This window comes from Polyodon spathula, chromosome 11 (assembly GCF_017654505.1).
Source record: "Polyodon spathula isolate WHYD16114869_AA chromosome 11, ASM1765450v1, whole genome shotgun sequence".
Lineage (NCBI taxonomy): Eukaryota > Metazoa > Chordata > Actinopteri > Acipenseriformes > Polyodontidae > Polyodon > Polyodon spathula.
The window spans coordinates 5553253-5581163 of NC_054544.1; the positions used below are offsets into that span (position 1 = coordinate 5553253).

The 27911-nt window shown below is 39.9% G+C and overlaps 2 protein-coding genes across 3 annotated transcripts in view; one reads left to right on the forward strand and one right to left on the reverse strand.

Annotated features, from left to right (window-relative positions):
* Window positions 1-865: 865 nt before the first annotated feature.
* Window positions 866-14869, forward strand: LOC121322837 (TGF-beta receptor type-2-like). The gene is made up of 7 exons (XM_041263225.1): window positions 866-1212; window positions 8165-8321; window positions 9109-9311; window positions 10447-11261; window positions 11703-11844; window positions 12473-12600; window positions 13216-14869. The coding sequence occupies exons 1-7, from the start codon at window positions 1071-1073 to the stop codon at window positions 13459-13461; spliced, it is 1833 nt and encodes a 610-aa protein (XP_041119159.1). The 5' UTR covers window positions 866-1070; the 3' UTR covers window positions 13462-14869.
* Window positions 14870-16645: 1776 nt separating this feature from the next.
* Window positions 16646-27911, reverse strand: part of LOC121322836 (oxysterol-binding protein-related protein 11-like) — a 22340-nt gene continuing 11074 nt past the window's right edge. For both annotated transcript variants that reach the window (XM_041263223.1, XM_041263222.1), the window contains 8 exons: window positions 26524-26722; window positions 24308-24459; window positions 22332-22472; window positions 21562-22036; window positions 19917-20103; window positions 19591-19773; window positions 18938-19091; window positions 16646-18722 (listed from right to left, as the gene is read on the reverse strand). In XM_041263223.1, the coding sequence (XP_041119157.1) occupies window positions 18666-18722; window positions 18938-19091; window positions 19591-19773; window positions 19917-20103; window positions 21562-22036; window positions 22332-22472; window positions 24308-24459; window positions 26524-26722 (1548 nt within the window). In that variant the 3' untranslated portion in view covers window positions 16646-18665. The remainder of the gene's footprint in view (window positions 18723-18937; window positions 19092-19590; window positions 19774-19916; window positions 20104-21561; window positions 22037-22331; window positions 22473-24307; window positions 24460-26523; window positions 26723-27911) is intronic.

Genomic DNA, 27911 nt, shown 5'->3' on the forward strand with positions numbered 1-27911 from the left:
AATCTAGCTATCTTGGTTTCCTGTTTTTAACAAACAAAGTCATGGTCATTTGCTGATCCAATTACCAAAGTTTCTGGATTGAAATAACATATTTTTGCAGTTTAGTGCCAAGCACACCCTCCCTTTTCCCTTTCAATTATAGTTTAATTTCTTATATCAAATGTGGGATCACTTAAGGGGAAAAACATAATTGCTTCTCTCTTTGCTTAAAATGATTAAGGGGGACATAATCATGGATTAGGTCCAAATGCAATGTGGTATAACACTGGACAAGAGATTCGACGTTCTTTTTATTGTGGATTGCACAGACTAGATTACTGTGTTTTCTGATATCAGGGATGGCTGTTTCATCTTGTTAATATTTTCTTTGCCAATGTGAATCAGAGTGTGGATTTCATACGAAAACATTGCACAATATAAATGACTGTGGTTTACAGTATATGACAAACGCGCGGCCAAAATAATATTAATGAAGCAAAAAAAACCAATAGCAACGTTTTCGTTCTGGGTGACTGATAGTGCTGTTAATTTAAAAGAGTGAACGATAAAGGCTACTGTTTTAAAATGAATCTCAGTGTTGGATTCTAAAGTCAGTTAAGAATTGTGCTTAAACCAGAAACCAACATCTGCAATAAGCTATTGCACGTCACAAGTGCGACTACATGTGTGGTAATCGCTATTATTATCACAAGCATTAACATTACAGTTTTAGAAAGACATCGAATGAAACCAGTTATATTGTTTTATACTTTAAATGTACCAGCCATTTAGTCTGACGTTACCAGTCCGCTGCATTGTCGTTTTTAAACACAGCCTGTGCTTTATTGTTATTAATAAGCAGATGGATATTCTCTGAAAAGGCAGATCGGCAGTATTTCCTCATTTTTCGGTGCTTGTGTGTGTGAGCGAGCTCGAGTATCTGTTTGATATACGATGATGTTAATAAACTCCAGTTCCTGGGCGGGCCCCCACACACAGCTGGCTGTAACAGCTGGATCCGCCCACACTGAACCACAGCCAAGAAACCCCAAACCCAAGAAACTCCGCTAGAATGAACCTAACTTCAATAAATGTTCATATTTCTCCGTTTCATATGCACGGACAGGAGCTGTGATCCGCGGATCTTGAGGGTTTTATATTTGGTTATTGCTACCAAGAGGATGGGGTGCTGGGCTATCTCAAGTGTGACATCTCTGCTGTTCCTTTCTTTCAGTGAGTATGGGGGCTTCCTTTCTATCCATAAAAGTTTTTAAAGGAGGTATTGGAAGTTTTTATTTCTTGGGAATTGTCTCTTACCGGGTAAGAGTGAATGTGAAGTGTTTTTTTTTTTCTTTCCTTAAAGATAAAGCTGCCTTTCCAATTACGAGTTTAAATCGTAAGACTAGAGCCATTTAACCATTACATTGCTGGTTGCACTGTGCAAGGTTTTTTATAAATGCATTTTAATCTTTAAAATTTGACATGCTTGGTATATGGAAAAAAATGATCTAGAATTCTGGGACAGTCAGGGGTTAAATATGTCAGCTGTGCAGAAAAAGATAGCATTCTGCAAGTATACCACCCATAACGGAAGGTTACAATATAACATTAACTTTACCTCTGTTAAAAACGTGACTGATTTTCTTCATGGCGTCAAGGGGACTAATGGGTTTTAGCGCTGGAGTAATTGCGGCCCCTTTGTCTTCTGCTGAGAATCTGTTGACTCTTTGTAAGACAATGCTATGCACATTGTAGAGTTCCTGCTGCTCCTACCGAATCACATCATATCTCGTAGTTCCGCGTGACCTACAGCAAAGATATGCAACACTTTATTGCACATCCTGAATAAAGGTCACCCCCCCCCCCCCCCCCACAAAAAAAAAAAAAAAAAAAACCAAAAACAAAAAAACCAAAAACTCAAGCACCAAAAAATTCTGAGCTCAATTACCCTTTTAAAAATGATACCGGTGTATTTAAGTGCAGTATTTTGAGTTTTACCATGCTTTTCTTTTGGTTATACGGTGTATTTACCATAGTTTAGACTAGTTTGCCCTGTTGATTAATTTGCTTTACAGTACCTCGTTATTATTTACAATGTGTACCTATGATTTACCATGCTCACAATGCTTCTTTACTCCTTGCTAAGTGTTTGCTATGGTAAAGCTTTATAAGGGAAGCGCGAATAATAACAAAATCGACGCGAGTCCAGATGTCAGATGTCCCACTGCTCACACCTAAACTGTGTAATCTATACCCCTGGTGTGTGATATGTATGTTACAGACGTACCTCGTTTTTAGTAAATTAATCTGTAGAGCCCAACATGTTATGTTGGTGCAGTACTATATGTTAGTGGATATGACTGTTGTTATCTAAATAAAAGTGTATGTGAGAGCCTATAATAATCTGTAACCATGATTGCATGCATCTGTTAACAGCTAAACAGGGGTTAGGTTTTAGGTAGGATCAGCCCAATCGGAGGGAATCATATCTGACGTTGCATGCCCCCTTCTCATTTCCCGTTCTTCCATCCTCCCACATATTGCTTGTAAACAAACTTCACTGGAGCTGAGCTCTCCAGATGGAGCAGTAAGCCCTTCTGTTGAAAGCCGTCTCATTGTCTCTGTAACACATATTTTTTTGGCAGCACTTAAAATATACCTTACTCCAAATGTTATTCCTGACAGACGGATGGTGTTTATAAAAGGATTAAAGATCCTACAGTCTGTAAACATTTTTGAGTATAAAGGAGAGGCAACTGAGAGCTTGTGTGTGAATATAGATGGAGAACTCAGCCTTATAGAGATGTCAGGTTCCTGCTTTAACAGCTATGCTTTCATGCATGCTGCATCTAGTTTATTATGTACTCATCCACAAAAAAAAACATGTTTTTTTTTTTTAAACAAAGGATGCCAAAAGTAATTTTTCATTTGGAATGTAACGGTTTGACTGTTTGTTCCTTACCAGGGAAATCTTTCCAATGTCCCTTCAGACACAAAGTGCTAACCCTTCAGCACTCACAAGCTGCTGATACATACTGCTATAGCAGGTGTTTAAAAACACACTTATCTTCTTAGAACTTAGTTTAAAAGTTCATGAATAGATTAATTGTGGTACATTCAGAAATATTCACATACTTTTTAAAACGTTTGTGTGCAACTGAGCCCTCTTAAATTACTTTTATTGACTTAAGATGAAAAAGTACATCTATTTGGTGAGTAACATTGGAATGGAAGTAATTAATTAAAAACATGTCGTTTTCCAAGGCAAAGGAAAGGGGGCTATTTTAATGATCCAAAATAGGGGGGGATCTGTATGCTGCCATGTGTAACGCTATAGTAATCCAGCTGGGGTTTTCACCCAGGGATAATTTATTGGCTCACATATTAAAATTTCCAAAAAATACTGTGAAAACAGGTCCTCAGAAAGTTAGGTTTATAAATTGTATGGCAGTGGTATTAAGATCAGTCACCATTTTAGATCATTAAAATAGACCACAATGTGTGACCTCAAACAGCACAACATATGACAGACGCTGTGAACTGGGTAGGAAATCACGCAACCTCCTCTCCTACATACAACAGAGATCTTGCACCAAGCAAACAGGATCTGTTTATTCCCTTATGTCAGGCTCTCATGGGACATGGATTTAGCAATTGCAAGCAATGAAGTGGAACAGATTTAGCAGGGGTTTGCGATTCAAGTCCTGGGGGGCTGGTGTCCCTCCTACTTTTTGTTCCAACTATACCCTAAATTACCTAACTGGACTAATTAAGTGCCTATTAGAAGCTTAATTGGTCAGTTAGAACAAACACCATGAGGGACACTAGCAACATATGTCCTTTATTTGTTTTTATTCGATTGATGCACAGATATTGTCAGCCAGATTAACGAAAGTGCACAGAAGTACATTGTACATTTTCTGATCTGCCATGTTAAACTGGCATACTTCATAACCCACCTCCCTTAATGTAATTGGGATGAGCACCAAATAAACAATATTATGGTTTATTTTCTTGGCTTTTAAACTGTAACTGCAGTTTACTTTTACATAGAAATTAGATGGCTGGATGTGATAATTGCAGTATGCTTTGCAGGTCAAATCCAAATGTATTAAGTTATCAGCCTTTAAGGTTAAAATTCATTTCCTTAAAAACTTGTCTTAAGAACCGTAGAAGTGATCGATAAAACATCCTTACCAACAAGCACACATTACAAAGGAAGTACATTACAAAGCATTCATGCAAAAACAGCTGCAGCTTACAGTAAAGGTGCAATCATGACTGGAAAGAAGGGGTTGATGGGGTGGTGATTTTCAGTCTCCAGGGTTTTGTATGTTACAGGTAATATCATATCCACCTTGAGTACTATACATAGTTTCTAGTGATCCATTTTTTGTGACAGACCAGCCTTATAACCAGTGGTGTCATCAAGTCGGAACTCGGATAACACAAGGCAGGCTAAGTTCCATGACTTGCATCTCCCACACAACTGTCTGATTCAGTCAGTAGTCCTCTTCATACAATGAAAAAAAGCATTAGGAACTTCTATTACAAACAACTTCAAGGTTAGAAATGCTGACGAAGACGACAGCAACAGTGCATCGACTACGACTGTGGACACAAAGACAAAGGAAGCCACTGACATGTAAAGTAAAGCATTCTGAGAAGATGGAGAAAAACACTTCCAGAAATTAGATACATGCATTGGCTGTTATGTGTGTTACCAGAAGTTCGGTATGCAAATAAAATGTGAATATCTATAATAATTATTGTTTATAATTACCATATGCGGTACCTTGACACTTAGGACTACACCACTGCTCATTACCGCTCATAAAGCTCTGACAGGGGTTTATTTTCTAGACATGTATGAATTCTGGGTAAAATGTTAGTTTGCCTTAAGCCCTGGTCAGCTGATGCACTTTATGGCATCACTAATGGGACACTTTGCACAAACCTGATTAGTCTGAAAGGAAACAAAGGTGGACCCACATCAGCAGTATCCTTGCAGGCAGGCCCAAATCGAAATTCTCCGCAAACCCTCACTGACTAGCTGAACGTTTTTACTAGGCTCATGCAGGCACTTATGGATCTCATTTATTTTTGGAACAGTAACTGCTGATTTTAATTAGTTTTAAGTTTTTGCTTATCCAGCTTTTTCTTTTTCTTTTTTTTTTTTTTTGAAGTTTATATTTTGCTTTTTAGCCTTTGGTAACATCTGGAACTCCTTTATGGATGTCTGTTTCTTTTAATGTTTGTGCAGCTTTATTAGATAACTGTAGTTTTCATATGAAAGGGATTGATCTGCGTTTAATTCAAATTAATACGGGTGATGTGGCATCAAACCCTAGCTCCGGACCCCTGAGATTTCAGACAGAGAGAGCACATCTCTGTGTGTCTGTAAACAAAGACGACTTTGTCCCCTTGTCAAGCCGGCAAACCTCTGGATTTGTAAGCATAATTTCTGGTTAAGTCTTCGTTTCAAGCCAAGCTTTCCACTCACAAAATAATACTGAGAAAAAAAAGACATTAATGTCAGTGCTGTCATGTATACATCATGTGAAATGAAGGAAGGTTTTTTTCCCCCCATAAACAAAATTTTAGAGATTGAATCTGGCAACTTTACAACTTTAACTGTATAAGGAAGTGATCTAATTGCATACATATTTCATTTTGATATGGTAGCTATAGTAGGTATTTAGTTTTTGCTGCATATAAATAGCCTGGCTAATTTATTAGGATTTGCACCCAATATCAGGTTAGGCCACTGTTTGCCCTGAGTTGCTGGAAGGGGTCTCAAAGGATATGTTTCCCGCAATTGGTGCAGAGAGGTAGGGATAGTCTTTCAAGTTTATCCCACGCATGCTCTATTGGATGTTTATAGTGCTGCTGCAACCCCGTGCCATGTCACATGTTCAAGCTAATATGCATCAGCTTCATTAAAAATCTAACCGGGTAGACATGTCCTAATAGACTACTGGGGGTCAGAGGAAAGTTTGCAACATCCTGTAACCTATAACCTATGACTTTATATTATAATAAGGGAAGCATTTATTCATTCATTCATTTATAAATGCGATGGTTCCTAAAAAAAAGTTAATTTGCCACTTAAACACTTGCATTAAAAAAAACTGCAGTAATATACACCCCTAAAAGTGCTTTCTGAGCTGTGAGCCCTTCTGTTTGAGAGTAGGTGACTTCAGCGTAAACCACCTGTTCCCATGGAATCCTGTTGACAGCTAGAACTATATACTGTCAGAACACATTCGGAGATGCATATCACATTTCCAATTAGGGTAGGGTATATATATATATATATATATATATATATATATATATATATATATATATATATATATATATATATATATATATATATATATATATATATATATATATATATATATATATATATATATATATATATACACAATTATATTTTAATATATATCTGGTATTTACATACAGTTCATAAACCCTTCAGTGGCTGCCTAGCATCCATTCAGCCAAATAAAAGAGAGTACATTCCATTTGATAAAAACATCATTAAAGTACAGGCATGACTCTAAACCTTGTCACATTTGAAAAGTAGTGTAGCTCTTTAAAATAGAGTTATGAAAGCGCGTTCTCAGCTTCATTGTTTCTGTGAGGCTGGAAGTTAATTGAATACATGTAGCTCGCAAGACTGTTTAAAATCAGTCTTGATTAGGAGCAAGACAGGTACTGAGCAACACTGAGCAACAGAGATCTGGCATGTTTACAGTGTGGGGAATAACAGCGCTGGCAGACGAGCACAAAGGAACGAATCCAGATTAAAACCGCAGCTCCAGCAAAGTTGCTAACTTGCTCCTACTCATTTTGAGAGGAAGTCAAGTTTTTGGCTGCTTTTTTAACAGTACAAACCCAGGACCAAACTCTGTGCAAGACACATACATGAGGTCTAGGTCTAGAGGTAAAAAAAACACTGGTGACGCCGCTCAAGTGGTCAAATTAAATGAAGCCACTTTTCTTATGAGCCACATATTATGAGTGTTTCATTTTAAAACTATGTATCTTTGGGGTACGGTCTGGAGGACATTGTCTGAATAAAACACACACAGGTAGGTATTCCTGCTGGCACATATTATATGTAAGTGCCCTGCAATTGGTATATATATGTATATATATATATATATAGTGTAGCTAATGGATCTACCCCTTCTACTATAATTACTGCATTGCTAATGTGCATAACCAAACCATATACCTGCCTCTAACAATTACATGCAAAGCACCAAAATACCAAAGTAAAAGACTGCACAATCATAACTCCAGTATCAATTCCTAGCATTTGCAGGTGAAAAACAGGAAATACCAGTTGAAATCAGTTTTTAGTACATTTGGGAGTCCTGCAAATAATGTGTTGCAATAAACACAGACAGAGCAGAGCAAATGTGTGAATCATGTCAAGAACTCATGAGGGATGAATTGAGCTGTTTTTTTGTACCAAAAAAATGCAAAATTCACTATTGTTTAAACTCCAGCACAAAACCAGAACCGCAGTTGAGGTGCAAGCCCAAAGAGGCTGAACCAAGAAGAAACCACTGGATAAATAAACAGGACTGTGTTTGTGCTTTGAGTCACAATCTGCTGCTTGACCTTGGGGTCATAGCTAGCATGTTAACTCATGAGAACCATATTCCTCTGTGGCGTGATAACATAAACCCCTGTATTGAATACCGCGCCTTAAAACGTGGCCCCTGCTATTGGAACTTTATTAAAAAATTCAATCCCTAAAAAAAAAAAAAAAACCTTCAAACCCTTGAATGTTGAGTGAATTGGGCCTATATTGCATTAAACCGATTAAAAAGCAAACAAACAAACAAAAAAAGCCTTAATCATATCAGGCTATTTTCATCAACCAGAGGAATAAAGTTTCTGCCTGTGTGGACACCAAGCAAGAAGGGATTATTTATAACTTTAAACACCTAATATTGAGCAGTACTGAAAATTCTCTGTAGACAGAACTTTCTACAAGAAGTCCATTGTGCTGAAAATTTTAAATACTAAATTGGAGTAGCTAGATGGTTTGATGTAGTAGCTTTCTACAGAATATGTTACCTGAAAAAAAACAAAAAAAAACAAAGGATCTTTGTTACACTGTGCCCTGAAAGGTCGTCTTCAGTTTTTATGCTTTCTCTTACAGATATCCACGCTCTGACCCTTGCAGATTTCATTCCTGTGAGCAATTTGTGTCAGTGGTGCGACTATTCCAGCCCGGTGTGTGAAGACAATGTGTGCTACAGTAACTGTTCCTTCAACTCCTTCTGTGAATACCAGAAAGAAATCTGCGTGGCAATATGGTATGTGCTGTCTTTTAGAAAAGAGCACTGCAGAATATCATGTTAGCACAGTGTAGTGACAGCATGCTAAAACAAAGGTAAACAGATTTCAGCTATGTACAACACACACAGTCTGTGGCCCATCCTTCCCTGTTTCTCAACTTGTCTTCCAAAAGAAAACTGCAATTAGTATACACATTGAATTACAGCACTTTGTGAAACCTCACTTAGGCGAGAGAAATTGAGCCAGTTGGCTTCATAAAAACATTGCTGGGAAAAGCAAATGGAAAGCTGACAGTTCAGACTCCCCTCCCACACATAATAAAAACACAAAACCATCACAGAAAGGGCTTTGGCCTGGTGGAGGGAATACAGTTCTGTCTGCCCATGAGTAAGAAAGAAGGAAATCAGATCTAATACTCAATTTCTTTTTTAAAATGTTTACAGGAATTAATATTTAACAATTTGCCAGTAGTTACTTAAATGAGTCAAAGAAAATTGGGATTGGGGCCCAGAGTGGTTCTCCTAGTATGACACTAGCGCGTGGAGTGCAGGGTGTCATGTTGGGAGCTTGCTGGATCGAATCCAAGGTTGTGCTGAGTTGCTGATCTTGGCTGGGGGCCCACAGGAAGCGCTGCATTAGCCTCCTGCAGGTTACTATGGAGCGATCGTCTCCTCGCGTTTCAGTAACCCTTACTGGTCAAGACCTGACAGAGACCAGACAATTTTTGGCTTGGACTAGCATCCTCCTTTAATTCTTACTTCTTGGCTCAAAGTTGGGTGGATTTTATTGTGTCTTTTCTTTCAGGAAGCAGGACAACAAGAGTATTAGCGTCAGGACCATGTGCCATGACCCTCAGCTCCCAGTGGAGAACGCGATGGTTCCCAATTACACCACCAGAGAGTGCCTCATGGTGCAGCAGCCATCAGAGGAGGGAGCACTTTATATATGCGGGTGTATGGGTGAACAGGAGTGCAATGACAAGCTGATATTCGAAAAGGACGACAACGGTGAGAGATCTTCAAGAGATGTGTAGAATCTCCTTTGAAAATGCCTTGGTCACTGTGTGACTGCAAAGTGTACAAGACTGACCCCTGCTGTGCAAAGGAGGTAGAACACATTAGCTTGGAACTGCAGGTCCAAATTGTTCAGTTGTTAAGATGCTGGGCTGACAAACTAGCAAGCAAGGTACACCCCGGTCCCATTGGTTACATATGTTGCCTCCCCCTCAAACCACATGTTTGTGTTTGGAATATTCGTGCCTGCCAGACCACTTATCTTTTTTTCCACCAGTCCATGACATAGCATTGAAGGGATGCCCAGCTGGTGTACAAGATATCTCAATATCTCAATAACCTGTCTTGCCTATTTGGAAGAAAAAAAGGATACCAAATAAGCTGTAGTATTGAATTCAATGCCATTCTTTAGCGGAGATATTGTAAATGTGGTTTCTCAGCCAGCATTTGTATGCTGAATTTATTTTGGTTGCTTTTATGACCTGTAGAAATAAATCTGATTCTCCCCCGAATGGGAGCACTACAAAGTCTTCTCAGAATGAAAGAAAACTCAGAGACATTACAGGAGCGCTTTAGGTCTGATTTTTTTTTCTGGAACAAAAACAAAAATGAAACACACAGTCCTTTTAATTAAACAAAGATGAAAAGAACATTTCGGAAGGTAATTGAAATACGACGTAAATGTGCTCAAGCCAGTGCTATGTCAGCACAGTACAGAGTAGCCAGGCTGTGCAGATCCTGCCAACAGAAATAGCTGTATTCTGTGCTTTCGTCAGTTATGATGTTGTAAACTGATAACAATTGAATACAGCAGCACCTGCTTGCCTTTGTTGAAAGTTTTCTTGCACTTATTTCACTGAATGTTATACTTGGCAAGTGTTCCTGGAACAAATGCTCAGCTCGAATTATTTCTATATTTAAACAATCATACTTTTAAATTCATTCAATACGTTTCAGACCAATGCCGCTTGATGTATGTTCTTGTTTCAATGCAGAGGGTTAACAATGAGAGTAAGTGTGACATCACATAATTACTTCCAGTCTTTTGTCTTTGCATTTAGCTGCTGGATGATAACTGCACTGTGAATTCTAGAGAAATGCTATAACCAGCATGTTCTTTTCTCCTTAGGCTATGCAAAGCTGCAAAGCAAAGAGGTCATTCCTGTGGCAGTGATCAGCTTGCTTCCGCCTATTCTGGTGGCCATAATGGCAACCATGGTCTTTTACTTGTACCGCACCCGACAGCAGAGGAAAGAGGCCTGGCCTGCAAAACACGCCCAACGCCAAACCCTGGACCTTCCAGAGAACAGGAACCCTGCGGAATACGATGGGAAGTTGTCTGCCATGATTGACGACAGCCACTCTGACATCTCGTCCACCTGCGCCAACAACATCAATCACAACACTGAGCTGCTGCCCATTGAGCTGGACCGCGTCGTGGGGAAAGGCCGGTTTGCAGACGTCTGGCGGGCCAGGCTGAACCACAACGCCTCGGGCCATTACGAGACTGTAGCTGTGAAGATCTTCTCTGCAGAGGAGTACCTCTCCTGGAAGAGCGAGCGCAAGATCTTCTCAGATGCCAACCTTAAGCACGAGAGCGTGTTGCAGTTCCTGACGGCCGAGGAGAGAGGCACAGGCCCGCAGAAGCAATACTGGCTCATCACGGCTTTCCACAGCCTGGGTAACCTGCAGGAGTACCTGACTGACCACGTGCTGAGCTGGATGGAGCTCCACTTAATGGCGGGTTCTCTCGTGAGTGGAGTGGCCCATCTCCACAGTGACTACACTGCGTGCGGCACTCCCAAAATCCCCATTTCCCACCGGGATATCAAGAGCTCCAACATTCTGGTGAAGAGCAAGACAGAGTGTGTCCTGTGTGACTTTGGGCTGGCTTTGAGACTGGACCCTTCTCTCACTGTAGAGGACTTTGCCAACAGCGGACAGGTAAATGAACAATATAAGGTCACTTTTATCACAACATAGTGGACAATGCAGTGAATTAGGTATTATTTCTATTTATCAGCATTAGAATATTCTAGAATTCTAATGTATAACCTACACTGTATTGCCATTAGTTGGTATTTAAACAGTGGTTAATCGATTGCCAGCACCATTTAGAAAATAACTTCTGTCCGTCATTTTACTAACAGAAGAGATGCACATGCACTGTTAGAGATGTTAGTTAAAAGTCCCTTTTAATGATTCTAACACTGGTTATATTTAGATCTGCACCCTAGTATTTTTAATGTTTTTTAAATTATTATTATTTTTTTTTTACTAATTATCAGTATTGGAAGGTTCCAGAATTCTGTTGAATTTGAATGTCAACTGCCAGCAAGAGAGCTGTCTTGTCTGAAGCTTCATTGAAGCCTTTCCTCCTGTCAGGTTGGCACTGCCCGCTACATGGCCCCCGAGGTTCTGGAGTCTCGTGTGAACCTGGAGGAGCTGGAGTCTTTCAAGCAGATGGATGTGTATTCCATGGCCCTGGTCCTGTGGGAAATGGCCTCTCGTTGTGATGTAATTGGAGGTGGGGGTCCTGGATACAGTAAATGCTTCATAGTAATTAAATGAGCTGTAGCTGATCTTCGTTAAAAAAAAAAAGATCCTGTGGCAGCCCAGTGGGAGAGTTCACTTATCTTGGGCGCATACAAGTATAATGCATAAGGGTACTTTTCACCTGTAATGGAAGTGTTGTAGTAACATATTTTGTGTTGCAGTAATGGGTTTTTCATTTATATTATCTACATGTTTTCTTTTATATTTCTTACCTGTTTACAGCCTATTTTGCATTATCTGTATGATTATCGGTTTTTGCTTAGATCAGTATTTGCCTTGCTTCTTACAATTCCAGCAAAAATGCTTCTGAAAAGATTCAAAAATGATAGTAGGTAAGCATATCATTGTTGCACAGGCTTCAGTGCACAGCACAATGCTAATATGCTCCCACACACTGAAATAAGCAGAAACAGACAGTATTATGCAGAACACATCACAGGATATTAAACAGTTAATAAATATAATAATACATTAAATATCAGGAAAGCGCTCATATCCTTTCCCACCTGAATACATTAGATGCTGTAAATCGCAAGTGTTCCTTTAAGGTACTCAGGAAAGATAAAGGACTCACTCTTTGTTTTGTCTCCTTTTTTAAGAGGTGAAGAGCTATGAGCCCCCGTTTGGTTCTCAGGTGTGTGAGCATCCCTGCGTGGAGAGTATGAGGGACCTGGTCCTGAGAGAGCGGGGCCGGCCTGACATCCCCAGCAGCTGGCTGCTACACCAGGTAGGGTGTGCGGAGCTGTTCAGTGATATCATGTACCCAGATGCAGCCAGTTACCCACACTAGGTGGGGATTGAGACACACATGGGAATTGTATTTCATGATGTTCAATTAAATTGGTCAATAAAATCACCCCCTGTGGTGAAACCAGCAGGATTAAAGGGCAGCTGCATTAGGCCTGCCATTGGTTAGGTGATTAGAACAGAGCACAGCAGGACAAGCTTAGAGAAACCAGGATTATAAACAAATATTATTCTCTGTGAAAGGGGCATTATATTATGGGGTATGAGAGGGCCTGAATTCCCCATAACCCTCCATATTAATTGCCTTAATTTTCAATATCTTAATACAGAACATGCCCATTACCAGGGGGCAATAATAAATATTTTCCTATGTTGCATTTACTTCTGGCAAAAAAAAAAAAGTTTTAGCTTGAACTGTAATTGAGTTATAAAATGTACTTTGTAAAGGTCTCCCAGCGGTCCATGTGACTGCTTTAAAACTGGCTTTGGGGAAGCTCACATGGCTAAGTTTTGTACCTTCTCACTGTTGTCATGTAAACGTTCCCTGCTTGCTATTCATTCGCCTGACTCCTCCTTCTCGTGGGCTTTCTCTCAGGGGATGCAGTCCCTGTGCAACACTATTGGGGAGTGCTGGGACCACGACCCAGAGGCCCGCCTCACTGCGCACTGCGTGGCCGAGCGCTTCAGCGTGATGGGGCAGATGGAGAGCAAGGACAATCTCAACAACAACAATCACAATGCCAGCACCACAGGCACGGAGCCCTGGAAACCTGACAGCAATACCCAGGAAACGGCACCCTTCCAGGGGGTTCCATCTGTGGTAATGGTGACTGAGGTGTGAAGGAGCACCACCACACAAAAGGGACAACAGCACACCACTCGGTACAGCAACATCTTCTCTTCACTTGTCTGAAGGAATTTAGACAGACTACTGCTTTATTGAAGGCTTTTATTCAATGGGATGGACTCTCTTAGTTAAAACCCTAGACCGATATTGTGCAACAGTGTGTTGTCAGATGCACAGACGCCTACAGTCTTCTTCACACATTTTCACGGGTCGGTGCTGGCATGTTAAACTCTGGCAGTAAGGGATTACATGTAAAACTCTTAAGCAAATAGTTAACTGTATCCTGATCAGAATAACCCCCTTACATCATCAGCACTTCATCTGCAAAATCAAAGCTCTTGGTATAACAAGCAACAGTGCCTTTGGAGTCAACATCGAAGAAACATCTTAACGACTTTCAGGGCAGTGGTGCAGTGGTGTTAAGATTCAGGCACAGTTGAGATCTTTAACATGTGTGCAAGACAAGGTTTGTTATGTAAAATGCTTCCAACCTCATCTCAGACCTTATTAAAACTAGACAAACCTAGCCTAAAAGTGACATTTATTTTAAGCACTAAATTACTTTAAAATTGTAAACTGCCAATAAAAACAGTGTGCAGTGCATTTGTCAAACTATAGGCCTACATCAAAGCAACCATATATCTTGCCTCAAAAGAAATTCATCTTTATTTTTCAGTGTCAGTGGAAAAAAAAAAAACAAACAAAAAAAAATCATAGCCCTGTCACTCTCTGGCAAACAAACAATCCAAAACAACAGGGAACTCTACAAGGGGAAAAACGATATTTCATTTCATATTGAATGATAACAGCTTTCAAAACAGGAAGATAATCCAGACTTTTTTTTTTTTACCTAGCGCAGTTATTGCCGTGTATCATGTATCACAAAACTGAAAAGGCCACTGAATTGGTTTACTAAAATATATCATATGATTACAGCGAAAAATTACTGACCTCTACCTCATTATGAGATGAATCACAAGCAGCAACCTATGGAAAGTTGAGTGGAACATGCAAAGCATAATCTTTGTAAACTATTGCATGCAACTTGATTGCAGACAGGAAAGCGCCACAGGTTTGTGCAGTATATCTGGAAGACCTCTGTCTGTCTTAGATGTATAATGACACCCAAAAAACAAAAAGTGCGCACTGTGTTTTTGTTCTAGTGTTGCAAATTGAACATGATCATTTTAAGCAACATTTAATATAATGTGTACGTGTAATGTGCTTGCAGGTCTTGAGGAGCTGCAGTGTACTGGAAATATACTCTTCCCCATGTGGCTGATCATAAGGATCTTCAGAGTACCTTCATTAAAGAGTAAGTGGCGGGTTTTCCGAAAAATATAGCATTACACGTCCCCACGTGGTGCTACAACTGTTTAAATAATGCACCTGTAGTGATTTAGAGGACAGCTCTCAAACCCCAGTGCACTGGCCAGGCCATTTTGAAAAGAGCCTTGTCACAATGTTAACAATGTTATTTAAACAGATGTTGCACCACGTGGGGGGCGTGTACCGCTATATTTTTCAGAACCCCGCTACTTCCTCTTTAAATGCCATGTTAAAGGCTCTGCTGCTGTATGTTCTTTCTGCAGCAGTGCAGCCCTAAGATCTCTCGTTTCCATAATTCAGTGTACATAGTCTTGAGTGTTAGTGAAAGCAAACGGTTATAGCTAATAGCTTCCATCCAAGCCGGGGAGCAAACCCTGTCCCAAGACAAGAAACTCAACTTTATGGCAACTGCAGTGGATATCCACAAAGTAAACATGCAGTCATTGAGGCACCAAAGATCACGGTCAACCTGGGTTGAGCTCTTTTTATATTGCATTTGCATGGTGTTGTTTTTTCAGTCAGGCGGCATGCCAGCCCGTGTGGGAAAGCACTGCAGGCTCTCTGAGCTGGCAGGCTGTCTGGGGTTGGCTTCCCACTCAGCTGAGAAAGCTTGACACAGGGTATTCCAGAGCAATGCACTTTCTGTTGGCTGCCAGCCTGTGGAAAAAACTGCTTCAGTCAAACGATTTATAGTAACAATACACTGCCAGGCTGTGAATTCTAAATATAACAAATTGAGAGCTTTCCTGATTGCAAGGGAAAAATTTGATCACCTCCTACTAAATACAACTTTTAATCCCCCCAGGAACTTGAAAGCAATGTGCTATAGCCTAGTGGATAGTGCAAGGCGATTCTGATTTGGAATTTAAAATGAGTTTGAGCAAGAAGTTAAAATGGGTTTCAGTTTTCTTCTATCGTCCTATTGCACGGTGACTTTCCGCCTGTTCCTGGTTTATCACATAAGCTCACTGCTGCTCTGTAAAACAGCTTGAAATCCATTTTTAAAGCATCTTATTTTACATGCTAGTGATACAGAATTAGTCTTCAGTGTTTTTATATATAATGAGTAAAGAGCAAAGTTGCATTTTACCCGTTTTCTCAATTGATTACATTGTTTAATGTGAACTGGTTTCACATCTGTACAGATTTTATATTCAGTGACAATTTATATAATAGATTACAAGTTATTAATCTCTTTAAGCTTTTTTTCATGAAATAAAAACAAGTATTTTTTATTTTGTCCTAGTCTTCTTACTGTTTCCGTTTCAAATTAGCAATTAAGGAGTTTTGTTCTCAGCCACTCAGGTCGATTTGAACATTTCGCAACACTAGGGACTCCTCCTGAATTGCATCACACACCTACAGTATGTGTAGGTGTGTGATGCAAGGTGTATGTGGGGGACAGGGACGGACAACATACAGCAACCAGACAGCCTTGCGAAGGGCCACTTAACAGCACAGGCACGTTAGCTTTCCTAATATTATCATATTTATTTATCAGTTTGATTGGGACAACAGTATCAACAAACACAACATATTTATGAGGTGATTAATGTAGCAGCCATTTTATATCTGTGATTTAAAACAACTTTTAAAAATACAGAAACTGTGGAGGCTGGTATTCTAGTACGATATTAGTACTATAATGTGTTTGCGGGCAGCTGGACTCCCTGCAGAAAGGTTTGTGCATGCTATGAGGTTTCATTACTGGCCAAGACTTCAAATTACAGACTACATGTTGGACCATCACAACAATTACCATACTGGTTAATAGCTGCCTATGTTATAAAAGCTTAAAAACAGCTATTGGTATAAAAATTATACTGAAAAACACAATATAAAACATTAGTGGTTTTTATTTATTTATTTATAGTCATTCATTTTTCACACTTATCTAAGACTACAAGGAGTGTCATCTTAATTTATTTCAGTGCATTCCACAGGTTAGCAAAATGTAGAGTGGTTCTTTTACCCAGTAATGAGCAGAAAACCAACATCAGTAAAGTCAATGTCCATCAATTGTATCTCATTTGCAAAGGTAACAGGAATACATTATGTGAACAAACTTTGTTTGCTCAAGTTTGCAGATCTAAGCAGATGTTCTTGCTATTTCTGAAATATTAAACGACAATATTGTTCCTATTCCGTGATGAAACAATAGACTGGCTTACCACTTTTCTCAGTACTGCAGTTGATAGGTTATGTTACTTACATTGACTGGAAGACATAATGCAAGAAGAAATAGCATAAGGCACCAAGCTGGAGAGATTAAGGTATCATATGGCAATGAAAATAAATACAATGAAAACCATCCTTTACCAACCCCCCCATGAGAACTGGTTCACTATACAAACTGACCATGCCCTCCAGATCTCCTCTTTGTCACCAATCAGCTTCACATCTATTAAACTTGTTTTGAAGATTGGGTTGTGAATCGCATTAACAAAAACGAAACAGAAAAAGCTGGATGTCAACCAGTGCAAACACGCTCCACATTTTCAGTTTAAGAGCTAATGGGTGTGCATTTGTTGCTGTTAATGTTGAAAAATAAAACCCTTAAATGCTCATATAGGTACCAAGAGGTACTTCGATCACATAGTATACGTTTAATTCAGAATCAGGACCATCTTCAAGGTGGTTCATTTTTAGTTTCTTAAAGCAGAAGCGGTCAATTTTACAATGAACAGCAGGATCTTAAAAGCCACTTAAGCAGCAAGACCCAACATATCGGGGAATGGCTGGTTGTTTTGGTTTGGTGGGGGAGGGTAACAGGGTCTCCTCAAATCTATCCAACACTACAGCTAACTTTCCACATAATAAGCATTCGTGCTTTTACAAAAGGGAACAGTGATTAATAAATGAGTTTAGTAGGATACTTGTTCTAAAACATTTCAGTGTCTCAACTCTAAGGATCAGGCTGGGAAGAGCGTTTCCCAGATTAACTGAACTGAATTAATACAACATTATTGTATATTTTGTAATCATAGAAAATATGATTAAGTCTTTTGAAACTAAAGTACTTTTTTTTTTTTTTTTTTTAATACACCAGTACAGCATATCATGATGCTGAAGATATTATCAGATCCCAAACACCACAGTACACAGTTTTAGAAGGTAGTGGTGGGAGAGAATGAAAAAAAGATTAAGTATGCCAATATGCTTTTCCTTTTCCGCTTGGTATTAACAAGCAGACGGTCATCTCAGAGTTCAGTTTAACACAGCATTTAGAGTTTATCCCTCGGCAGCAAACATCTCTCATCTTGATTATGTCTTTCGACATCACTGAGATTCAATAATGATGGGAAAAAAAAATAAAAAAGGATAAAGTCAGGTTTGAAAGTAACTGCTACTTAATCCTTGATTGCAAAGTGAGAAGGCATCCTGTTTTGCGATACAATCTCTGTTATTTGCTTGGCGATGACAGGCAGTTCTTTCAAGCCCAGGTACGATATATTTCAACTCTCTGATAGGAAAACTGTGTAATCTCCAAGTATAGTTCATCACACAAACCAAGACTCCAACATTACTCACAGCTGCTCAAATCCATTCTACCTTAAGGCAGCATCAGTAAAGTACCTGCTGTACAAAAATGCAGATTGATCAAATACTTATTGTCTCTGAATCATACAAAAGTATTCATGAATCATTATAAACTATGGACCTCATGTCGTACTGTATTTAAAGTACATTTAAAGTGCCCTACAATATTGTTTTCTCTTTCATGGTACAGCCTTGCTAAGGGATAAAAGGGGAGTTAACTGTTTTTTTTTGTTACAACTAAAATAAACAAAACCCACACCTTATGTCTAAATTAAAACCTGATGCAGTCGATTAAAGGATAGTCGTATTGTACTCTTGGGTCATTAGATTTAAATGCTTGCTCCCGACGTTTTCCATAATGCTTTGTGATATACCCAACCTTCACCCTAAATAGAGGGAGAAAGAAACAATGATCAGTTCATATGTTTTATTAGTGGTACTTTAGTAACATGGACCTCTAATCCAGCTTCACTTTGTAACCAGGTCAGGTTTTGCTGCTTTTACTTTCATTCAAAACATTTTAAAAATGTTTTCCCACTCTCTCAATAGCATGTGGTATTGTCCCATACAGACAATCTAATTTGCTGCTGTAATGCCTTACCTCACTCTGAAAGTATCTGGTGCACCACGCTGCCCCCGTCTCCGTGCGATGCCTCTCCTCAGCCCTCTGTCTCTCCTCTAACAATCGCTTGTGTTCTGTTGCCTTCTCTATGTTTCCTTCCCTCAAGGACTCTGTCACATGTTGCCACAGTCGTCTGCATACAGGACGGCTTTATTAGTTCTTTACTTTTAACTTTTCTATTAGGCTACATGGTTCATGCTTCTTGTACATTAATAAATGTGTGTGACTTGCAGGTAGGGTTAAAAAGAGAAAGAAATGAAAGTTCTCTAAGATTAAGCTCTGAAAGGAATCTCCAGGAAGTCAGTGACACACTATCTATATCCGACTGGAGTGCTGGACTGTGTGACTGTAAACACAGAAGCGGTAATGATGCACTCCAAAATCCATCTCCAGTACCAGCTACAGGCAGGTTCACATGACCTGAAACATTCTTGCTGTGCACGTGAAATCCAAGTGAAAACCATGAATCTGGTTTATTTTACTCAAAAATAGCCTTTATGGCACTCTTGCAATACAATGTTTAACACATGTAAGGTATAGTCCCTAATGAAGGAAAATCTAATAACTGGCCAATTTGTTTTTGTGCAAGATCGGATTGCCTGATCGGCATCAGTGGTAAATGAACTTGTCACCTGGACTCGTAGGATCCCTGCTTCTCGTTGGGACGCACCCTCTTCTTCGTCACTGGGAGTTTGGTGACGTCCACCACTTTGGTTTCCCCGTTGCTGTAGGAGAATTCAAGGACGCCATTCCATTCCCCCTGCACCCGACACGCCACTGTGTTGGTGGGATTGTGCTTCACTTCAGCTGTGACTCTGGGCAGAAAAGTATAAGTTTAAAAGAGGTTGAATGACTGTCAGCAACTGTTTAGCACCAGCAAAATAAAGACAACGAATGCAAAATGTGAACGTGTCATCGGACTCTACTGCTGAAATAACTAATGGCTAGCGGTACTTACTTGTGCAGTTTGCCCCCATAGAAGGGTTTGGTTTGGAAGGTAATGGCTGCAGAGTAGCCAGTCTTCGCACAGTTGACGTTGACCTTCCCTCCCAGCTCCACCCAGGGCACTGTGAGTATGGAGCGAGCGTATGCACAGGGCAGGGTGAAGGTGTACTCCTCCTCGTGCTCCTGCAGGCACAAGAGACCTGGGGAAAGAGCACTGCATTAATAACCACGCACTGCAAGCATTATACACAAGTGCAATATGAAAGGACTGTAGGGGTCTAGTAGAGTCTATGATCAAAGTTGCAGAATAAGAAAGCAAGTGTTAATTTTCATTAAAATATTGAGGGCAACCTGGAGAAATGAGACACATTTACTTCCTTTCTTTTCTATAACAGACACTGTTTACCAGTAACAGTATCAAATATTGTTGGGAAATAAGTTTATTTGCCTACAAATATTTTAAAAATAGCAAAAGAATTGCAAAGAGAGTCATTTTTTGGAACAAATATAATAAATTGGAAGAAATGACTTTTGTTTATTTACTATTGATATTATTTAACTTTTATAAATATGATGTCCAAATAAACCGCTTCATTTCAACACTGATTTGTTTCAAACGTTGTTTGTTTTTCAGAGGTTGTGTTGCCTAACTGTTTATAAATACAAATGAGTGGGAGTTATTTTTTTTTGTGGACAATAATTATTTAAATTGGAATCGTAGGAAATCCCCATTTTAACCAAAAGATACATCTTTAGAATAAGCAGCAGCAACATGGTCAAACACATTTGCTGCTGCAAGAATTATAAACAAGAGAATTCACTGCACACAACACTGCTATGAACCTGGTCACAAGAAACCACGTCAATTTAAGAGAGGTGTTAAACTTTTGGCCTGACTTACGAGGCAGACAAGCCAGAGTGGCACCACAGTGGCTCACTGGCGAGGACCCGTTAACACTGCTACCATTAGCATTACCTCACTGCTTTCACGACAGAACTAAGGGGCAGACCAGGGTCTCTCAATTGCCAAGTTACTGAGAGCAATATGGGCTTTATCTAAAAAAAAAAAAAAGGCACTCTCGAGCCTCATATTACTATTTTAGAGGATTGTGATGACAGTGCCACGCCTGTGGTACAGGTACTGTGGTACAGGTGCTGTGGTATTAGTACATATGTGGGGGTTCTGCTGCAGGTCCACATGGGCTGAGGGGGAAGCCTGTAGTAGGCTGCACTCCTCCCATTAGCAAGAAAGAAGCCAACCCTGAAATGTAAACAGTGTTTATTTGTTCTGAGTTGCTAGTTGAAGTTCACTGTGAAGTGCCCAGTCTCATGAGCATGTTGGAAGCAGTCCACATGCAAGTGGATAAAGAGAAATAAATCCATGTGCAGATGCCAGATGGGGGTAACTGGTGAATTCACCATCAATCTGCAAATGAAAAAGATATAAGCAAGACTGGGAAACAGAATCAGGTGAGCTGTACTCCAAGATTAGTGTGAATCTGGGTCTGTGAAACCAGATGTTGGTTTAATCGTGGTACCGTAAAGTAAAGGCTAATGACTAACTGCCCTATCTCCGATGCATTTTCTGCTACTAATACAATATAGCCAATTAAAAGTTTAACACCCAGGCTTGGAAACACAAACCCTTGCATTCTTACCTTCCCCGACCATGGAAACTCCTATAGACATTCCCATGAACTTGCTCTTCGTCCACACGTGGGTGTTTACACACATCCTCCTCTCCGCACACTCTGCATAAAACCCAGAAACAGGGGGGTGATGGGACACCTGCTCTGCCACAAAGCGGACGTGATAAGAGTCTGAGGCCTCCTTTCCCCCCTCCAAGCCAGCCTTGTTCAGGCTGCCCTGGGATGACAAGGAGCTGCCCTTGTGGGAGGGGACCCTCCAGGAGCAGTGGAAAGTCTCCCCGATGATGGGGTTGTAGGGTTTCTTGGCAATGGCCCCCTTGCGCCCCTCGTGGAAGGATGTGAGGTAATACTCCACGAAGCGGATCATCCGGTCCTCGGGGTTAGCTCCATCAGTGATGGTGACAAACAGATCTGGATGGGACATAAAATCTGCATACATTTCAAGCAGCGAACGCTTCTCCAGGATGAAGGTAGGAAGAACCACCTGGAATCACAAAATAGAAAATGTAAAATATTTTCATAATCAAAGCACAACCAAACAGTTATCTTTTATATAAAAAGCAACGATAATACTGTGCAGTGCCATGTTTGATGCTGAACTAGAGACAGTAACCTATATGTAGCCTTTATAATACAATGGAATCCACCTTGGTAGATTAGATTAGATCTCTGTATCACGTTTCTATGTGTGAAGAGCGACACTGGTTTAGTTAAATGAACTCCCTCTGCTCACCTCCCCCAATTGGACCGATCACCTGATCCTCGTTTCGATTACTTACTCTCGTCAAATCCATGCCGAGCTTGAGCTGGGACAGCAGGTGTAAGATGATGCTGCGCTCTTCCTCGATGGGCCCCAGTTCATCCTCCTTGTCAACAAACGAATCCATGACCTCATCCTCTGGATCTATGTCCTCGTGTTCCTGTGAGAAATACCAGGATTTATTTGGATTATTTTTTGTCTAAACCCAGAAACTGAATATAAAACCCTGGGGATAGGGAAGTCCTGCTCCCCTGTTGGCCTATATTGAGAAGCATCACAGACACTGCTTTATGGCTTTATAACCTCTCCTGGTGACATCATAGTCACCTTTATTTGCAGGAAGCTTCAGGCTTCATTTGGAAACGGACAGGCTGTATTGCATAGACAGGTGATTTAGTAGGATTTTCTTCTCATCCCACAAGTGAGGTCATAGATTATTCTGATAATATACTTAACTATCTGAGGAGGATGTTACTGGCTCTAGCTAGGTTTGCATTGTTCTTTTGGATGGTGTCAAATTATAAGATTGTAGGGTATTTACATACTTACAGAATTGCTCACAAAAACAAGCAGTGCACTGGAGTACAGATCAGTACTGTTTTTATGCTGAGCAGTATATTAAACATGACCCTACATGAAGACATTTACACAACTGAATCTTCCCCTTAGTAATAGCTTCTACAGCCTACAAAGGCTGCTTCTGATCAGTGATGTTGATTCATTATATTGTACTATGACAATTCCTCTAACAAACACACCCAGCCCACATTATTACTATTGTTGCAAACTAGCACTTGATCACTTGCCAAATAAGCCAACATTGGTCCAGCACAGTGACTGAAGACTGCCTTTCCTGACATAACACACTTGTTCACGGTTTTCCTTTTCAAAGACAAGCCTATCCTTACAGTGCACCAATGTCAACCTTGCCTATTGTGGCATGTGTGGACAAAGCTACCTTCTAGTTATAACAACTCTGAAACTCAGCCCAGACTCCTCAGAGCTATCGTTGTGCTTTCGTCACCCTGTTGTTCTCACTTCGTGCTGAGACTGCCAAATTAAGAGGCAACTGCAGAGACTTGTGACCTGGTCTCCTGGCAACAATACTATTTTAACTGGGATCGCCCTAAAAGCACCAAACAAGATAACACAATTTACATTAGATAAAACTTTGTGTGTTAATATTCTTATATTATGGTTGGTAAAGAGAAAGATTCAAAAGGAAGAATTCTTTAAAAAAAAATAAAATAAAATAAAATAAAATGTAACTATAGAATCCAGAATGCAACCAAATCAATACTAAGTTCAGCATACTGATTGTTTATTTTCTTTACATTATGTAACTCAGATATACCTAAGAAACTAAGAAAGGTGAGTAAGAAATTGGAGCTGGTCCCACACCATAAATCAGAACCCGATGAGATCTGAGGAAAAGTACAGTAGACGTTGCAACACACTCAGTCTGCCAACATCCTAAATAGAGATGCCAGCTTTGAGAAAGATACATGGCTAAAACTAAGGAAGTTTAATATGGATTATTTGTCTTTCAATCAATTTACAGAGGAACAGAGGAAAATGAAGCTCATAGTGTAAACCTAGAATGGATCACACTGCTATACAATCTACTGCTAGCAGGAGAAAATGCATCATGACACACTGACTAATAAATACCACTAACTGTTCAAATATATTTTGATCACAATGCTGGTAATATCTACCATTAGCTATTAAACAGGAACATAGGAAAAAACCCAACCGTGGCTCTCAAACCTTTACTTGTTTCACCATTTTAAATGACTAACAAATGAAATGCTGTTTTTTAAACGTATAGGCCTGGAAGCAGCTATGTATTTTAACAGAACTGGCACCAGCACCAATAGTGCAGTACACCTGGTACATAGCGAAGCGAAGCAAAAAAAAAAAAAAAACTAGCCCTGCAGACGCAAGTAAAAACATAAACCAGATTAGTACCAAGAGACTTTAACAAAGACCTACCGCACTCAAGTGGCAGAGCCCCGGGCTGATCTGGTCCATACAGTTGTCTGGCGACTTGCTGCTCTCCCTGGTAGAGAAGCCCTGGAGGGTGTTTCCATTCTTCAGGTGATCCGACAGAGGCAGCTTGGGCTCCAGCCACTCGATGGTCGCCCCTGAAACGAACGGAAGTTTAGGCTTCAACTTGTTCATGCTCTGCACCTAAACCCTAGCACTGAACAACCGTCTAAAAGGTAAGAGTTTGTAATTTCACCCTGTACATCTGCCAGAACACCAGAGGCAGCAGATTAATCTGAAAGTGAAGACACGGAATGATGAATAAAAAATAAATAAATAAATCAAATAAAAAAACAGCAGCATTGTGCCCTGCCCAGCTTCAAACCAATACAGCACCTGATTGGTTAAACACATTTAATTCATGCAAGTAGAGTTCCATGAAATATGAACAGGAGTAACCAGATCCTGAAAGACAACCAACTGTGGCTGACAGATGTGAATAAACAGCACTTTTTCAGAACTTACTTAACTGTTCCATGCCCGAATCTATTGCTGCTTTCCCAAAGTTTAGGAGCAAGGACAAGTTTAAGCGTTGCTTCGTACAGACAGCAGGAATATACAATGTGAGCTGTACCATAGGACAATGGTAGGTCGCTAGCGAATTCAGTAATTGTTGATAAAAAGGGGATACCAAACAAAAAGATTGTGATCAAATTAAACCTTACTATTTAAGCACTAAATATCATGCAAATAAAGAAATTTCCATCAAAAAAATGCCTTATTAGATTCAGTTGACAAAGTGAGAATGAGTGGCTGCTGAATTAATAATTGCACCCTTCACTGTTTAATGACAGAAAGGCTGGGGTACAATTTGAAAAGCTGTCAACCGGTTCAGTAAATGTCTCCCGGTATCTGGTTACTGCAGCTAGCCTATCAAGGTGGATAAGATTCCTCATTAATTAAAGAAATGTTCCGCTCCCTGCTTCAAAGCCAGTACTACACAGAGCCCCAGAAACCTCAAAGATCAAGTACATCAAAAGCCATGTTATGCAATCGTTTGTCATTTTAGCCTTGAATAAAGCAGCATGTTTTATACAGTTCAGCATCAGGCACCAGGAAAAGGAGGGCTGCAAAGGATCATCATACAGTGGCTTTGAAGTCTGTCCAGGTGTGCCTTTTTCTTTAGAGGCCGGAAACCAAAATGCACAACAAACAACAAAAGATATTCTCATAGGCTCAGCTCCCATGGGAAATCATACATGTTTAGGTTAACGCGACAGCGCTCCACAGGTTATCATGTGGGCCACATCATGTATACTTGACAGCAGCCCTTAGAAAGGGTACTAAATAAATGGAAACCGTGATAATAAAATTAGACTGAAAAAACATTTAAGGGCATTACTTTATTGTCTTACATGTTCCAATGTGGCGCTACAACTGTTTACGCAAGGTGTGTATTGTTATTTATTTATTATTATTTTTTTTTACATTGATCATTTTTTTAAAAACTTAAATTGCATTCCCTGCCTCAAGATGGCTTCCCATGTACCTGCATGGACCTCTCAGAACTACATTTCTCATCATCCTCCTGCTCACATATATAACAGATGGATTTACCAATGAGAAGGAGGATGATGGGAAATGTAGTTCTGAGAGGTCCATGCAGGTACATGGGAAGGCATCTTGAGGCAGGGAATGCAATTTAAAAAAGTTTAAAGTGGTGGCCAAAATGTAAAAAAATATAATAATTAAAACAATACACACACTTCATGCAAAGAGCTGTAGCACCGCATGGGAACATGTAAAACAATAAAATAAAAAAGGTCCTTATGTTTCCTTTAAGCAGTGTCTCATCTCATCTAGCTATAAAACAATTTCATTCCTAAGACAACCATCGCACTTCCTGTGCTAGGGACCAGGGGTCACAAATGGAGATTAGACAAAGGGGCATTCAGAACAGAAAATAGGAGGCACTATTTTACACAGTGAATCGTGAAGGTCTGGAATCAACTCCCCAGTAATGTTGTTGAAGCTGACACCCTGGGATCCTTCAAGAAGCTGCTTGATGAGATTCTGGGACCAATAAGCTACTAACAACCAAACGAGCAAGATGGGCCAAATGGCCTCCTCTCGTTTGTAAACTTTCTTATGTTCTTATGTTCTATCCAAAACTGGGAGAGTAAGCAGACACACACTACAGTGTGAGGCAGGCCCATTCTCACCTGGGACTGGGCACTTCTGATGGGCCGCTTGCTGGAGCTGTAGAATGTGGAAGCAGTCATTGAGGCAGTTCATGGTTGCCATCGATGTGGCTTTGAGCAGCAGTAAGTCCTGGTCCAGGGGAGCCAGCCCACCAGAGGCAGGCAGGCTCTCTATTGTCTGGATCAGGTCTCTGTGCTGCCCTTCAGCCTGGGTCATCATCTGCAAAAACAAGAGGGGGAAAACAAGCATTATTAAAACACATGTCTAAAAGTACTGAGAGGCATTATTCTACAAAGAAGATTTGAGACAAAAAATAAGTTAAAAGATTAGTACCACATATTGAGCAGCGCCTAATTCAGCATTAGTAAAATATGGTACTCAATAATAAAAATATTGTACTAGCTTATAATGTTGTTTAATTAAAACATACATTGTACTGAGCTAAATCAGACTGCAAGAATGGTTTTAAGATCAGTTTAACATCTTTACTTTATTATATAAATAAATGTGGGACCTAGTAAACACACATGCATTTTAGTCTCCCTGCCCAACTCTGAAAAGGATCTAACAAAAGACACAGCAATGTAACAAAAGCCCTGGGTAACATCTTGCAGGAGGGACGGATCGCTATACAAATGACACATGAGAACTCAGGGGTCATAACCTCTGCCTGGAGTTCAGGACGATCTGTGCCTGGATAAACTCATTCAACAACATGTACGCAGAAGGGAACAGTTTTCTACCTCCTGTTTATTTCACTACTGAAACAGACGAGAAGCAGATCCATGGGATTACCAATACAAAAGTACAAATCCATCCAGACTACACTTAAACACACACACACAAAAAAAAGCACACACATATGACAAAACCTGAAACAGTACAGCCTAAATCTATGAAGGGAGAGATTTCCAAAACTGAAGGCTCAAAGGGTGATCCAAGTACAGTAATCAATATACTACATCATCCCTTTCATTTCTTATTTGCTGTAACCCAAAATCAGGCTTCTAAAATGTGATGGATAGGTACATATACATGTTGTACTGTTTGCTGGTATGACAACAATGTTTTCTGTTTCTGGATTATTACATTGAAAATACTGGGATAAACTGCCTGTAAAGGTGGTTTCTTTAGAATGATTCGCAAGGGACTAAAAATCAGGTGTCCTCAGAGTTGGACAAAAGTGGAGGGCATCAAGTAACCTCCCAGACCTGGATTAGTTTTCACTAAGAAATTTCAAAATGAAATGCTATATTGTGGCTAGAGAAGGTGCTTTTGTGCATGGTTTGTAAAGAGTGAACCGGGTTTACTGGGTTTACCACCTAACTTTGTTGTACCTTCTTTTTCAAAGGCTAGAACAACCATTTCCCCCCTTAAGTTATATGCATTTCCATACATACCTTCAAAA

Bases quoted from the DNA above. Each gene is read 5' to 3' on its own strand.
- LOC121322837 (XM_041263225.1), top strand. From the start codon at position 1,071: ATGTTCATATTTCTCCGTTTCATATGCACGGACAGGAGCTGTGATCCG. The intron at 1,213-8,164 runs GTGAGTATGGGG...TTTCTCTTACAG, and splicing joins TCTGCTGTTCCTTTCTTTCA to ATATCCACGCTCTGACCCTT. The intron at 8,322-9,108 runs GTATGTGCTGTC...CTTTTCTTTCAG, and splicing joins GAAATCTGCGTGGCAATATG to GAAGCAGGACAACAAGAGTA.